The 13004-nt window shown below is 40.6% G+C and overlaps 1 protein-coding gene across 1 annotated transcript; it reads right to left on the bottom strand.

Annotated features, from left to right (window-relative positions):
- Nucleotides 1-1150: 1150 nt before the first annotated feature.
- LOC144888204 (uncharacterized) lies at nt 1151-12648 on the bottom strand. Its single transcript, XM_078772624.1, has 3 exons — nt 12615-12648; nt 2312-3558; nt 1151-2158 (listed from the first exon to the last, which is right to left on the bottom strand). Exons 1-3 carry the CDS (start codon nt 12646-12648, stop codon nt 2042-2044), a joined length of 1398 nt encoding a protein of 465 aa, XP_078628750.1. The 3' UTR covers nt 1151-2041.
- Nucleotides 12649-13004: the final 356 nt, after the last annotated feature.

Below are 13004 nucleotides of genomic sequence, written 5' to 3'. Positions count from 1 at the left end.
CATTTAAATTCACATTTTATGATTTGCTACTTCCCTATACTGCAATGTGATATTGCACTTCTTAGATTACTTAATCAAATGTATTTTGCATTTTCCTCGTGAACTCGGGTGAATTGTTTTGATACAATGGTTGTTTTTGTTGTTGTTGTTGTTTTATAGGCCGTAACAGTTCTCTCGAACAAGCATGCGGTGCGGAGATAGCCGATCGATTTCGCAAGAGCGACCCAGAGATCCCCCCACATTCAAATTAGGGTACCTGAAAGTCAGTGGCCTGAAAGGTGGCCTGAAAGTCAGTTTACCCAACCCCAGTAAAGAATCCTTTCTTCGTGACTCCACAAACGTCACCCATCAGTGGTGCGAGGACAATTTTTTTTTTTTGTATACAAGGTCGAGGCTCGTGTAAGAGCTAATATTGATCACAAAAAGACAAACTGACACATAAAACATAAAACATATGATAAACGGGGCGGGAGAACAAGATGGAGAGCAGAGACATCGGGAGATCTGTGGAAGGGAGAGAGGGCTTGGGGGGAGGAGGCACGGGAAGGGGGAGGGGAATAGCACATACACATAGAATGACTGGTTAATCACCCCACGCATGCGAGAAGCAATAAGCGGGGTTAAGCATTTTGGTTAATTTTTGTCTGTCTACAAATGCCAGTTTACGATTGAGGAACAACTTGATTTAAATGTAATGTCATATTTTGATCACAAATCGGAAAACAACCTTGGAGTTTAGCCATTTTGTTTACTCTGTCTACATGTCTGGTGGTCAAACAAAATTTTAAATCGTTCCAAACAGGAAGCATGGTTTTTAAGGACGTCATAAAGGACACAAACAACAGGCACGAATAACTAATGTAACGTGTTAATAGTAAGGGCATTTTATGAGATATTTCACAAATCTGTTAACTAAATTGTTACCAAAAAATTTCTTCACCAATATGTTTGTAAAGGTGTGTAATAACATGTGTTAAAATGTTGAAGTTCAACTCCCATGGGAAACCCAGAAAAAAAGCTGTTTAATTCGGGTACCGAAAAATTATTTTCGAGAATTTTTCTTTTTTTTAATCGGCCCTTAAGTAACTTATGAGGGGTCAAATAAGGGTTTTTCATGATTCTGAGTTGATTGTTAACATTTATATTTTCACTTTTACATTTACACACAAAGTAGCTTTTATTTCACATACATATATAATACTCAAGAGTTATTTCTCATTCACAATGTCAGAAGTTTCAACAGTCATTGTCTATGTCTTCTTCAGACTCAACAACATCATGACTGCAGTTTCTGCATGTAATGCCATTACAGACTCCACAGGCCGAGATGCACGTGACCCCATTCTTCTTGCAGCTGCATCGCCGGTTGCTGCAATCTCCATGACAATTACAGCTCGTGAACTGCAATAGCTCCTCAGGAGCCGTGGGGTCCAGTGTTGGAACTGGCTCATACCCATGCACACCTATTGTCCATCCATAGTCACTGGGGTTCAGAGACATGCTCTGTAGAAGGATCCAGTCCCGGGTCTGCAGGTAGGCACGGAGTGAATGTTGTGCAGCTGCACCCTCTGTTGGAGGTAGAGTCTCTGGTTTGATCACTCCTGCCGCTGCCTTCCTTGACAACATGTTGTACCGAATTTCACCCAATGTAGTATCTCGTCCATGGTAAATGTACTTGAAAATCGCAGTACCAGCCTGAATCACTGTTTCCTTGGTGGCTTCTGTGTCAAGGAAGTTGTCGATGTACTCAGCCGCGTCCCCTTCGCAAAACCTAAAAAAAAGCACCAGGTCTATGTCAAGTAAAGTATAATGTAAAACAGAAATAAAATTATTATTATTTTTAACATTTATACTATGATGACAATGATTATAATTATTATTATTAGTAGTATTAGTATTATTTGCCGACGTAATAGTAGTATTATCATTATTACCTGGCAAATAGAGTTGTTTTCCCATGACCAGCGATTGCAGAAACCGTATCACACCCCGTGAAGGCGTGACAGAAGAGCAGGTAGCTCTTCTGTGTTTCGGAGAGAGATTATTTGATCTTTTGGACGTCATAAGAGCCGTTTGATGTGGTTAAGAAGAGTGGATGGTGGCTGTCTGAGCTATGGTGCACCAGCATTACCAGCACGTCTGCATCTTCTGCCCGCACCTGAAAATATAACAACATGTACAAAGCATAATGAACCGTTCAAGAACAGATTTAACTTTTCAACAGTGTGAATTCTCTTATTTTTAAATTACCCCATCTCCCCCCGGGCTCCATCCAATAGTTATACTAACTGAAGACACAAATGGTACTGACCTCAACAGAGCCATCTGAAGCAGCAGCCAATGCCTCTCTCACAATTGAAGTGTCAGCATCATTGTCACACTGCTCCACAGTGATGTGATGTTTTCGGAAGGTTGAAGAGAGAAGGTGGATGAGCTCACTCTTGTTATGAGTGTTGTCCAGAAACTTTGCTCTTGGGGTCCAGTTGGACATATCCGGTCGAATCTGGAGATTACAGCAGGAATTCTTGGTACGCCGGATGTGGTCGTGATCTTTTGGTGATCTGCTGTAGCCATCAAAGACCACAATGATCTTCTGGGAGCAGCGGCCCAGATACTGCACGTAGCTCAGGTAACTGTTGGCGATCTCCTGCCAGGTCTGACGTTGTTCCCACTTCACCATGTAGACAAGCCATCCGGCATCAATTACGAGGGTGCAGCAGGGTTGGTTAGTCAAGTCAAGTGGATCAGTTAACGCCTTCAGGCTTGTATTTGAAAAGTCTGCCTTGTTTGCCTTGTTCATCTTCTGATCTTTGTTGCTGAACAGGGACAATGGGAAGGGAGTCAGCTCATACTGTAAGCTTGTCTCAACTGTCATATCCCGCTGGGCGAAAATGATCAGTCGGTTGAACAACTTTAGTGAGTCAAGGTGAATCTTTTTCTCGTTGACCAAGGGAAATTTTCTTAGTGATGACAGGGCTTTTATCTTTGACTTGACATCCATGGTCGACGTCACTGACTGTCCATCCAGCTTGATCTGCATCTCCATCCCAACTTCAGCTGCTCTCTCAGCATTGACTGCGTCATCTCCAGTGCTTGTGAATCCTGTTGAGAAAGACACGAGCAACTCCTTGTCTCTATCGTTGTCGAATGGCTTGATCTCCTCAAACCATTTTAGGACAAGTTCAACTGCCTCTGCATCTCGCTTCATCTGTGTCTTGGCAAGGTCTCTGTGGACTGGAACATGTTTACTGACGTCCTCCTCCATCCGCCGGTTGACATCAGACAGGTGACTGAGGGTGAGCACCCAGCATTTGTGGCCAGAAAAACTGTTTCTCATTCTTCCTCTGCTCAGTCCACCTTGTGACTTGGCTGCCTTCATTAATGTCTGCTCAATGCAAATGTCACACCATGTGCCGGACCACTCATGACTTGAGTAACGGACAACGTGGTTCCCGTGGGCAGTGAGACGTTCTAAGGTGTCTTTGTAAGCAGGCAAAGTTTCTAGTTCCTTCATGAGTTGACAGTACAGCCGTGCGCCCTTGGCATACTGATGATGGCCTGCAGCGGCAAAGATGTGAAGCATCTTGGTAACAATGCAGGACAGATGCCCTTGGAGGCGTTGGCAGACAACTGAGGGTCAATCAGTCCCAGGTGCCTACCAAAGAATGTGTAACGCCCGTTCTTAGGCTTTAATTTTATAGCAGCAGGGTGAATCCATAAGAATGTGTTTCCAAGGAGTTTATCTCTAGCCTGTTTAGCATAAGCCACCCATACTTGACGTTTACCGAGAGGTTGGTGGCCCTCAGGCTTAGCCTCAGCCGAATTAGTGTTAATCCAACGATCGTCGAAGAATTAGGGAGCCTGACACCCAGGTTGCTCCATGTCCTGCAAAGTAGAAAATGAGATATATTTAGAAATTATTTTTCCACGAAGGAGTGGAAAGGAGTGTCTGTGGTGAAATATAAATGTTAACAATCAACTCAGAATCATGAAAAACCCTTATTTGACCCCTCATAAGTTACTTAAGGGCCGATTTTAAAAAATAAAAATTCTCGAAAATAATTTTTCGGTACCCGAATTCAACAGCTTTTTTTCTGGGTTTCCCACGGGAGTTGACCTTCAACATTTTAACACATGTTATTACACACCTTTACAAACATATTGGTGAAGAAATTTTTTGGTAACAATTTAGTTAACAGATTTTCATATGTTTCCCTTACTATAAATAAGGTGCTGTATAAGACGCTGCATCAACGGCAGTAAAATTCCGCAAATTTTTTTCTCCGAACTTAAAAATCTTAATTGCATTGCAATTGAATTATTTACTTGAATTACGATATTGTACTAGTTGTACAAAATATTATGATATTGCCCATCATCTCGACCAATAAAATTTGTAGCCCATCGGCCCAGCCCATTGCTTTGTGTCTCAAGACAGTGCTGCGGGGTATCGTGATTATGAACTCTTGTCATTGTAAGCACTGCTCAATAAATCCTGGGTGTAAAAAGGGTTTAATAACGAATGCTTTACTGGGAACAGGTAAAGCAGCTTTCAGACCATCCTGTGCAATGCTGCTTTGTACAACTAGTATACCCACCCTGTATGGGAGTGGCAAGAAGGGTCATGTTATTATCCTCTCTGGGATATATAGACTGTACAGTAGATCTAGATTCGGGCCTCAAGAACATTGGGGGTGTGTTCAGTTGACAGGTTTCTTGTGGAGCGCTCGCTAAGAGGCTTAAGCATTCAAGTAAGCACTCAATTCAAAACCATTGATAGGGAACGGCTGGCTTAGCAAGCGCTAGCAAGCTGCTTGATAACTAAACACATCCCGGGTTTCCTCCCTTTCAGTTTAGTGTTAAAAAGCAGTAGCGACTGTTTCAAAATCTAATCATGCGTGTTTGTGGTTTATAACATTTTTGGCGTGTCCCCACAAAACGGCACGATAAGCTATAAATACACGTTAACACGTCATTTGTCCAAGGAGGAAAAACACCTTCGGGAGGGAGAATTTTATTATTGCTAATATTGTTTTGTAATAACATTAATATTATGCTTTTAAATCAATGTTGTTATTACTTTTGTTATGAGAAGAGGACTTGGAAAAATGCCATGATAAGCTATCTCCACACAAATATACACCTTGATGCAGATGTCGGCCAAGGTGGAAAACCCCCTTGGGGGAGGGAAGGGGGCAAATTAAGTCGCTACAACCTTCATTGTGTGACCCTTAGTCCTCCTGTCAGGTATGGTTGAGATTGGATAAGTAACGACAAACAGACACCAAATTGCATCTTTTAGTATGATGATATATGATGTATGCATTCACAGCATACTCTTGTCTTGGCTGTATTGTCTTTGTTCTGAGTTCTAATGTGCAGAAATGAAAAGTTAGTAAATGAAAAATGCAGGAAGTTATAGTCAGACTTGAAGAACTTTCTCAGCTTGCCAAACAGGAAGCTGCTCATACTGAAACTCCCGACCATGTGGGCTGGTGCAAAGCCCGAGTGGACGGGCGTGTGCTACACAAACTCCCGACGGATCGCTACCAGTGAATGGATTTTGAACCTAGTGGGAGTGCCTCCTGCAAACATGGCAGGCTATGTAGGCGATTTATTTAATGGGCATCTGAAAACGGCAAGCCGATGCTGTGTGTCATCACTAAGTAATGGTTACCATCTCTTTGTCAGAGGGAGATATTTGTGATGTAAAAATAAACAAAACTTGTGCCATCTGTATTTACATGGGAGTTGGATGTATCAGGTTTACTATTAATCCGGTTGCAGGGGAGGAGTGGGTGAGAGCTCTGGGAACCAGGAGAACTGTTATAAATATATTGTTTGTTTGGTTCCGAGGTGACATGATAAATTATACTAGATTTTTGCATCTATTGCTAAAAGGAGAAGTGTGTGGTTGTGTGTGTGTGCGCGTGCATGCGTTTTATATCCACTCTGGCTGCTTCCTTTTATTAACAGGAAAAGAAAGGAATTTAACATCTGTCCCATCCACAGATATTTCTTATATTTCCTGTATTTTTGTGAGTCAAATTTGTAGCCAGGGCCAGAACATATAATGGTTAACATTTTGAAATTGCCACTTGTTCGTTGGAATACTGAAAATTATGTTAAAAAGACGATTTGAATGACACATTTCACGGTAGCAACGGCAGGTAAAAAGTGCCCGGATGAGCACAAACGGATCACTGAAAACGCACACGCGAAAGGCCTTGTTAGCATTTAGCCCCTTACCTGGAGTGGGTTTCGTCTTGCTTGTGACAATTTCCATAAATAAAAGTGGAACAGCACTCTTCGACGTCGCGACATCGATCGATATGCCTCCATCCACATTATTACATCATTATACATACTTGTACCAAGTTTGATTTAAATCCATTCAGCTGTTCTTAAGTATCACATTTTTACCTGACATGACCAATCACCTAATCAGTTCATCTTTGCATCATAATATATACTAATATCAAGGTTGGTCAAAATCCCATCACTGGTTCACAAGTTAGTGCAGTAACAGAATTGTTACCTAATGGGACCTCTGACCTTTGAATAGACCGGGAGCAGGGACCTGACAAAAATGAGTTCGTTCAACACCCACTACATAAAAGGTTTGACGCCATAGGTAGTTAGTAGTATGGACCCTCTAGATCACTGCTAGGTAGGTCGTAGTCTCAAATTGTGGTAGCACTTTTTTTTCTAAAGGTCATTTTATAAACCGACATGTAAACGCCGTGAAAAGCAATAATATTAAGGGGTAGGGGAAACATAATTGACTATTTCTTAACTTTTTAGCCGCGTCGCAGACGCTGGTCATAGAGTGCCCTCTGCTGTTGTTGTTGCTCTTCTTCTTGTTCTTCTTCTTCTTCTTCTTCTTGTTCTTGCAGAGAAGACAAAACCTCAAAGCTCCACCCATTCTGGGAACCATAGCTCCACCCATTTTGGGAGAGGCTTCATATAAACAAATATCCACCATTTTATTAACTCGCATAGCTTTGAGGCCTGTTTTGTAGGCCCGTGGTGTCTTCCTCTCTCACACAATTTTATTTCAAATCAAATTCGATATATCATTTCATTTTTCACAGTCGCTAACATAGTTTTAGACTCGGTTGAAAAAAAACGGGAAGAAAATCCGATGAAAGTTGCCCTTTATAGAACGAAATGAATTCTCAAAGGCCTGTAACTTCATGTCCATTGAGATTTTTTTTTTTTAAATCGCGGCATGGTCAGTCATACACCGCCCGAAATAAGAGATGGGAAAATGCCGAGATATATATATTTTGTTTAAATCGCGGCATGGTCAGTCATACACCGCCCGAAATAACAGACGGGAAAATGCCGAGATAAATAAAAAATTCGTCCATTTGATGACAATCGTCACGATGAAATATTTAATTTATACGTCGTCACAATAATCTGGAGAGAGGAGCGTAGCTTCGTTCACGTGTCGCCACATACGGGAAATTGCCGAGATATATATTTTTTAAATCGCGACATGGTCAGTCATACACCGCCTGAAATAACAGACGGGAAAATGCCGAGATATATTAAAAATTCGTCCATTTGATGACAATCGTCACGATGAAATATTTAATTTATACGTCGTCACAATAATGTGGAGAGAGGAGCATAGCTTCGTTCACGTGTCGCCACACACGGGAAATTGCCGAGATATATTTTTTTTAAATCGCGGCATGGTCAGTCATACACCGCCTGAAATAACAGACGGGAAAATGCCGAGATATATGAAAAATTCGTCACCACACACGGGAAATTGCCGAGATATATTTTCACTTTGCACAAAAATAACATCAAGTAATCGAATCAATAGGCATGTCCTGTGCCTATAACATCGACGTTATAGGCACAGCTGCATCTAGGCATTGTGTAACATCGACGCGGCTTTTGTTTTAATTAAAACTTTTTGAACTTGTTTTAATTACAATGAAGTCATTTTGGTATCAATATGTGCCTAATGGAATGCTCTAACAGTCTAATGCAACTGTGTAGCAACACAATAGGTTTTGGAGGAGGTGTTAACCAAAATAGGGGGGAGGGAGTGACAAATAATGCTCCTTTTTGGTATCATTTTTTATATAAAATTGAAAACTTAATATTATTATTGCTTTATTATTGCTTTAATATTCCCAATTTCAAAAACAAACGCAAGTACCTCTCCTTGTGAAAATGTTGGCTTCAGTATGACCCAAACATAAGTATACTATGAACTGAGCAAGTTAAGTCTTAACAAGTATGCAAACATATGCATGAACAATTAGTCAAGTGCCATGATCTGAATATTTATAGTGCAGATGCACGAAATCATTCACCAACAAGCTTCTTTATAAAATGTTACCTAAATATGACTTTGCTGGTGCTTGCATTGCTATGGCACACTGGAAATGAGGTAGCTTTCAGCATTCACAAGAAAAGCAGCTCAAAGTATACCTTCATTGAAGACGGTACCCCATCCAGGCTGGTGAAACACAAGTTCTGACCATACATTTCTTTGGTCATATCTTGTTTTAAAACAACAATAATAATGTAGATAATTCATGAATATACAATGTATAGGAACAAGATATTCATTTCTCTAGTTACATGTATCTGTCGTGCAGGTGTATAACACATAATAAACCCCATAAGAAAAGTTGAGGTTAAAAATAGTACTACCTATGTTTACCGTTTAATTAGTCATCATCCTCAGACTCTGAGTCATGGAAGGATGAAAAAGGGTTGCAACATTCCTCATGTCCCATACATTTACAAGATTCAGTACAGCCCACATCGTTGACTTTACACAACCAGTCTGCTCTACTACATGTCTTGCATCCACAGCGTGTTAATTCTTACAGTCCACTTGATGCAGGATCCTTAGTCATGAGGAATGCTTGCAGAGAGTCATTCTGTACTTCCCAACCATGCTCTTCTGGGGGTGGTAAATGTTGCATGGCATCAAGGGACTTCTTCCAGACATAGAGTGCATTCAGAAAGTATTCAGACCCCTTCACTTTTTTCACATTTTGCCATGTTGCAGCCTTATGCTGAAATCTTTAAAATTCATTTTTCCCTCATCAATCTACACTCAATACCCCATAATGACAAAGAGAAAACAGGATTTTAGAAAGTTTTGCAAATTTATTAAAAAGAAAAAACTGAAATATCACATTGACATAAGTATTCATGCCCTTTGCTATGACACTTGAAAACCCACAGAATCTTGTTTCTCACAGTCTGAGAGTCCTTTAGGTACTTTTTTGCAAACTCCAAGCAGGCTTTCATGTGTTTTTCACTGAGGAGAGACTTCCGTTTGGCCACTCTGCCATAAAGCCCAGATCAGTGGAGTGTTGCAGTGATGGTTGTCCTTCTGGAAGTTTCTCCCATCTCCACACAGGATCTCTGGAGCTCAGCCAGAGTGACCATCGAGTTCTTGGTCACCTCTCTTACCAAGGCCCTTCTCCACCGATTGCTCAGTTTGGCCGGGCGGCCAGCTCTAGGAAGAGTCCTGGTTGTTCCAAACTTCTTCCATTTAAGAATTATGGAGGCCACTGTGCTCTTGGGAACCTTCAATGCAGCAGAAATTTTTTTGTAGGCTTCCCCAGATCTGTACCTCGACACATTCCTGTCTCTGAGCTCTGCAGACAGTTCCTTCGACCTCATGGCTTCGTTTTTGCTCTGATATGCATTATCAGCTGTGAGACCTTATATAGACAGGTGTGCGCCTTTCCAAATCGTGTCCAATCAATTGAATTTACCACAGGTGGACTCCAATCAAGATGTAGAAACATCTCAAAGATGATCAAGAGAAATGGGAGGCACCTGAGCTAAATTTCAAGTGTCATAGCAAAGGGTATGAATACTTATGTCAATGTATTGAAGTTTTTTCTTTTTAATAAATTAGCAAAACTTTCTAAAATCCTGTTTTCTCTTTGTCATTATGGGGTATTGAGTGTAGATTGATGAGGGGAAAAATGAATTTAAACGATTTCAGCATAAGGCTGCAACATAACAAAATGTGAAAAAAGTGAAGGGGTCTGAATACTTTCTGAATGCACTGTATGCCTGAAAGTTTGCTCGTTTAAGTTGTTGAATAAGGCTCTCATTAGTTGGAGGAAGCCCTTAATTATTTTTCTGCTCCTGGCACAACAACCAGTACCGCACATCATCAACCTTCGTTCCAGCCTTTGTTGATGTCGTATATACGTTACAAATGAATTCCTCACACGATTGCACTAAGTTGTCACTCAGGGGTAAAGAGTTTCCCAGATTGCCAAGACTGTCTTGATGCGTCTGGCTCTCAATAAGAACCTTGCACACCTTTCTCTTGCCAATACCTGAAAACGAACTTGTAGAATCGCAACCAGTCACTGCGTGGAATCCAGGTAAGGCACTGCAAACTCTGTGGCCAAGATCGGTAGTGATGGTGTGAATAGGTATGTACCTTAACTTGTCTTTGACCCCTGTGCGAAACCACATTTCCTGACAGTGGAGTTGATGGGAGAAGACAACACAAAGGACAGCGACATCGGTATCAGGAGACAAAATAACAATTCGTTGGTGCTCCAAAGATGCATGTTGGGCTTCTAATCGTACTTCTGTAAAATAGTTGATAATCAACAACAATTTTATATAAAAAATGATACCAAAAGAAGCATTATTTGTCACTCCCTCCCCCCTATTTTGGTTAACACCTCCTCCAAAACCTATTGTGTTGCTATACAGTTGCATTAGACTGTTAGAGCATTCCATTAGGCACATATTGATACCAAAATGACTTCATTGTGATTTTAAAAAGTTAGGAAACAGTAAATTATGTTTCCCCTACCCCTTAATATTATTGCTTTTCACGGCGTTTACATGTCGGTTTATAAAATGACCTGTAGAAAAAAAGTGCTACCACAATTTGAGATGACTACCTACCTAGCAGTGATCTAGAGGGTCCATACTACTAACTACCTATGGTGTCAAACCTTTTATGTAGTGGGTGTTGAACAATCTCGTTAATCTAGTCCCCTATGAGATTTAGCTCCCGGTCTAGAATGCTTGACAACATAATTGAATCAGTTTATCTTTACATCATTATACATACTTGTACGAAGTTTGACTTAGTTCCCTTCAGCCATTTTGAAGTTATTGAGGCAACAAAATATATTTTACTTAACATGACCTTTGACCTCTTCACCCCAAAATCTTATCAGTTCATCTTTGCATTATAATATATACTTGTACCAAGTTTGGTCAAAATCCCGTCACTGGTTCACAAGATAGCGGAGTAACATAATTTTTTCTTAACATGACCTTTGACCTCTTCACCCCAAAATCTTATCAGTTCATCTTTGCATTATAATATATACTTGTACCAAGTTTGGTCAAAATCCCATCACTGGTTCACAAGATAGCGGAGTAACATAATTTTTTCTTAACATGACCTTTGACCTCTTCACCCCAAAATCTTATCAGTTCATCTTTGCATTATAATATATACTTGTACCAAGTTTGGTCAAAATCCCGTCACTGGTTCACAAGATAGCGGAGTAACATAATTTTTGCTTAACATGACCTTTGATCTCTTGACCCCAAAATCTTGTCAGTCCATCTTTGCATTATAATATATACTTGTACCAAGTTTGGTCAAAATCCAGTCACTGGTTCACAAGATAGCGGAGTTACATAATTTTTGCTTAACATGAACTTTGACCTCTTGACCCTAAAATACAATCAGTGCATCCTTACATCATGACCTGTACAAAGTTTGGCTTAGATCGCTTCAGCCATCCTTAAGTTAACGTGGTAACAAAATATTTTTTTTACTTGACATGACCTCTGACCTTTGACCTCTTGACCCAAAATCTAATCAGTTACTCTTTGCCAGGTTTGGAGAAAATCCCATCACTGGTTCACAAGTTAGCTCGGTAACAGAATTGTTCCTTAACATGACCTTTGACCTCCTGACCTCAAAATCTAATCAGTTCATCTTTGCATTATAATATATACTTATACCAAGTTTGGTAAAAATCCCATCACTGGTTCACAAGATAGCAACAACAACAACAGGCAGGCATTTTAAGGCCATTTTCCCTACAAGAGTGGGGGTTAGCCTTGCGGTCCCCATGACAATCTGGTAATTGTCATGGTTCTCTTTTTGAGGCAATGTTTTTATGGCCGGATGCCCTTCCTGACGCCGACCCTTTTAGTCGCCTTTTACGACACGCAGGGATACGGTGTACCTATTCTAAACCGGGGTACACACCGGTTGGTTCACAAGATAGCGGAGTAACATAATTTTTGCTTGACATGAACTTTGACCTCTTGACCCTAAAATATAATCAGTGCATCCTTACATCATGATACATGCCTGTAGAAAGTTTGGCTTAGATAGCTTCAGCCATCCTTAAGTTAACATGGTAACAAAATATTTTTGCTTAACATGACCTCTGACCTTTAACCTCTTTACCCAAAATCTAATCAGTTCATCTTTGCCAGGTTTGGAGAAAATCCCATCACTGGTTCACAAGTTAGCTCGGTAACAGAATTGTTCCTTAATGTGACCTTTGACCTCTTGACCCCAAAATCTAATCAGTTCATTTTTGCATCATTATACATACCTGTACCAAGTTTGACTTTGATCCCTTCGGCCATTCTGAAGTTATCACCATTTCTTCGTTATCGTTTGTTCTTAACAAAAACCTACACGTATAGACAGCTGGACGGCCAACCCAAAAACATAAGGCCTCTGGCGTCTTCGTCGGCTGAGGCATAAAAATATCATTTTGAAAGCCTCGTAATTTTGACTGACTTTTCTTTTTTACTATAAAATATGAAACCAGGGAGAATTCCAAGTTGTTGAGCACTGGGAAAAGCTATATGGACACTGAGGCCAGAGTAGAGCACGAGTGAACACGGTCATCTTGGAGCCATGTATGACCACACTCATCTCAGAGTACGTTGCACTTTCCACCCATTAGTGCCTGGCTTGAAACCCGAGCACAACTGGA

Source organism: Myxine glutinosa, chromosome 2 (genome assembly GCF_964187855.1).
Source record: "Myxine glutinosa chromosome 2, kmMyxGlut1.1, whole genome shotgun sequence".
Lineage (NCBI taxonomy): Eukaryota > Metazoa > Chordata > Myxini > Myxiniformes > Myxinidae > Myxine > Myxine glutinosa.
This window is presented reverse-complemented; position numbering and strand designations above follow the sequence as displayed.

What these genes read in the sequence shown, in the direction of transcription:
- LOC144888204 (XM_078772624.1), bottom strand. Translation starts at nt 12,648, where the DNA reads ATGGCCGAAGGGATCAAAGTCAAACTTGGTACAG. An exon ending in CAAAGTCAAACTTGGTACAG is followed by an intron (nt 3,559 to 12,614) that starts GTATGTATAATG and finishes TTGCCGCTGCAG; the next exon opens with GCCATCATCAGTATGCCAAG. An exon ending in CTTCAGATGGCTCTGTTGAG is followed by an intron (nt 2,159 to 2,311) that starts GTCAGTACCATT and finishes TTATATTTTCAG; the next exon opens with GTGCGGGCAGAAGATGCAGA.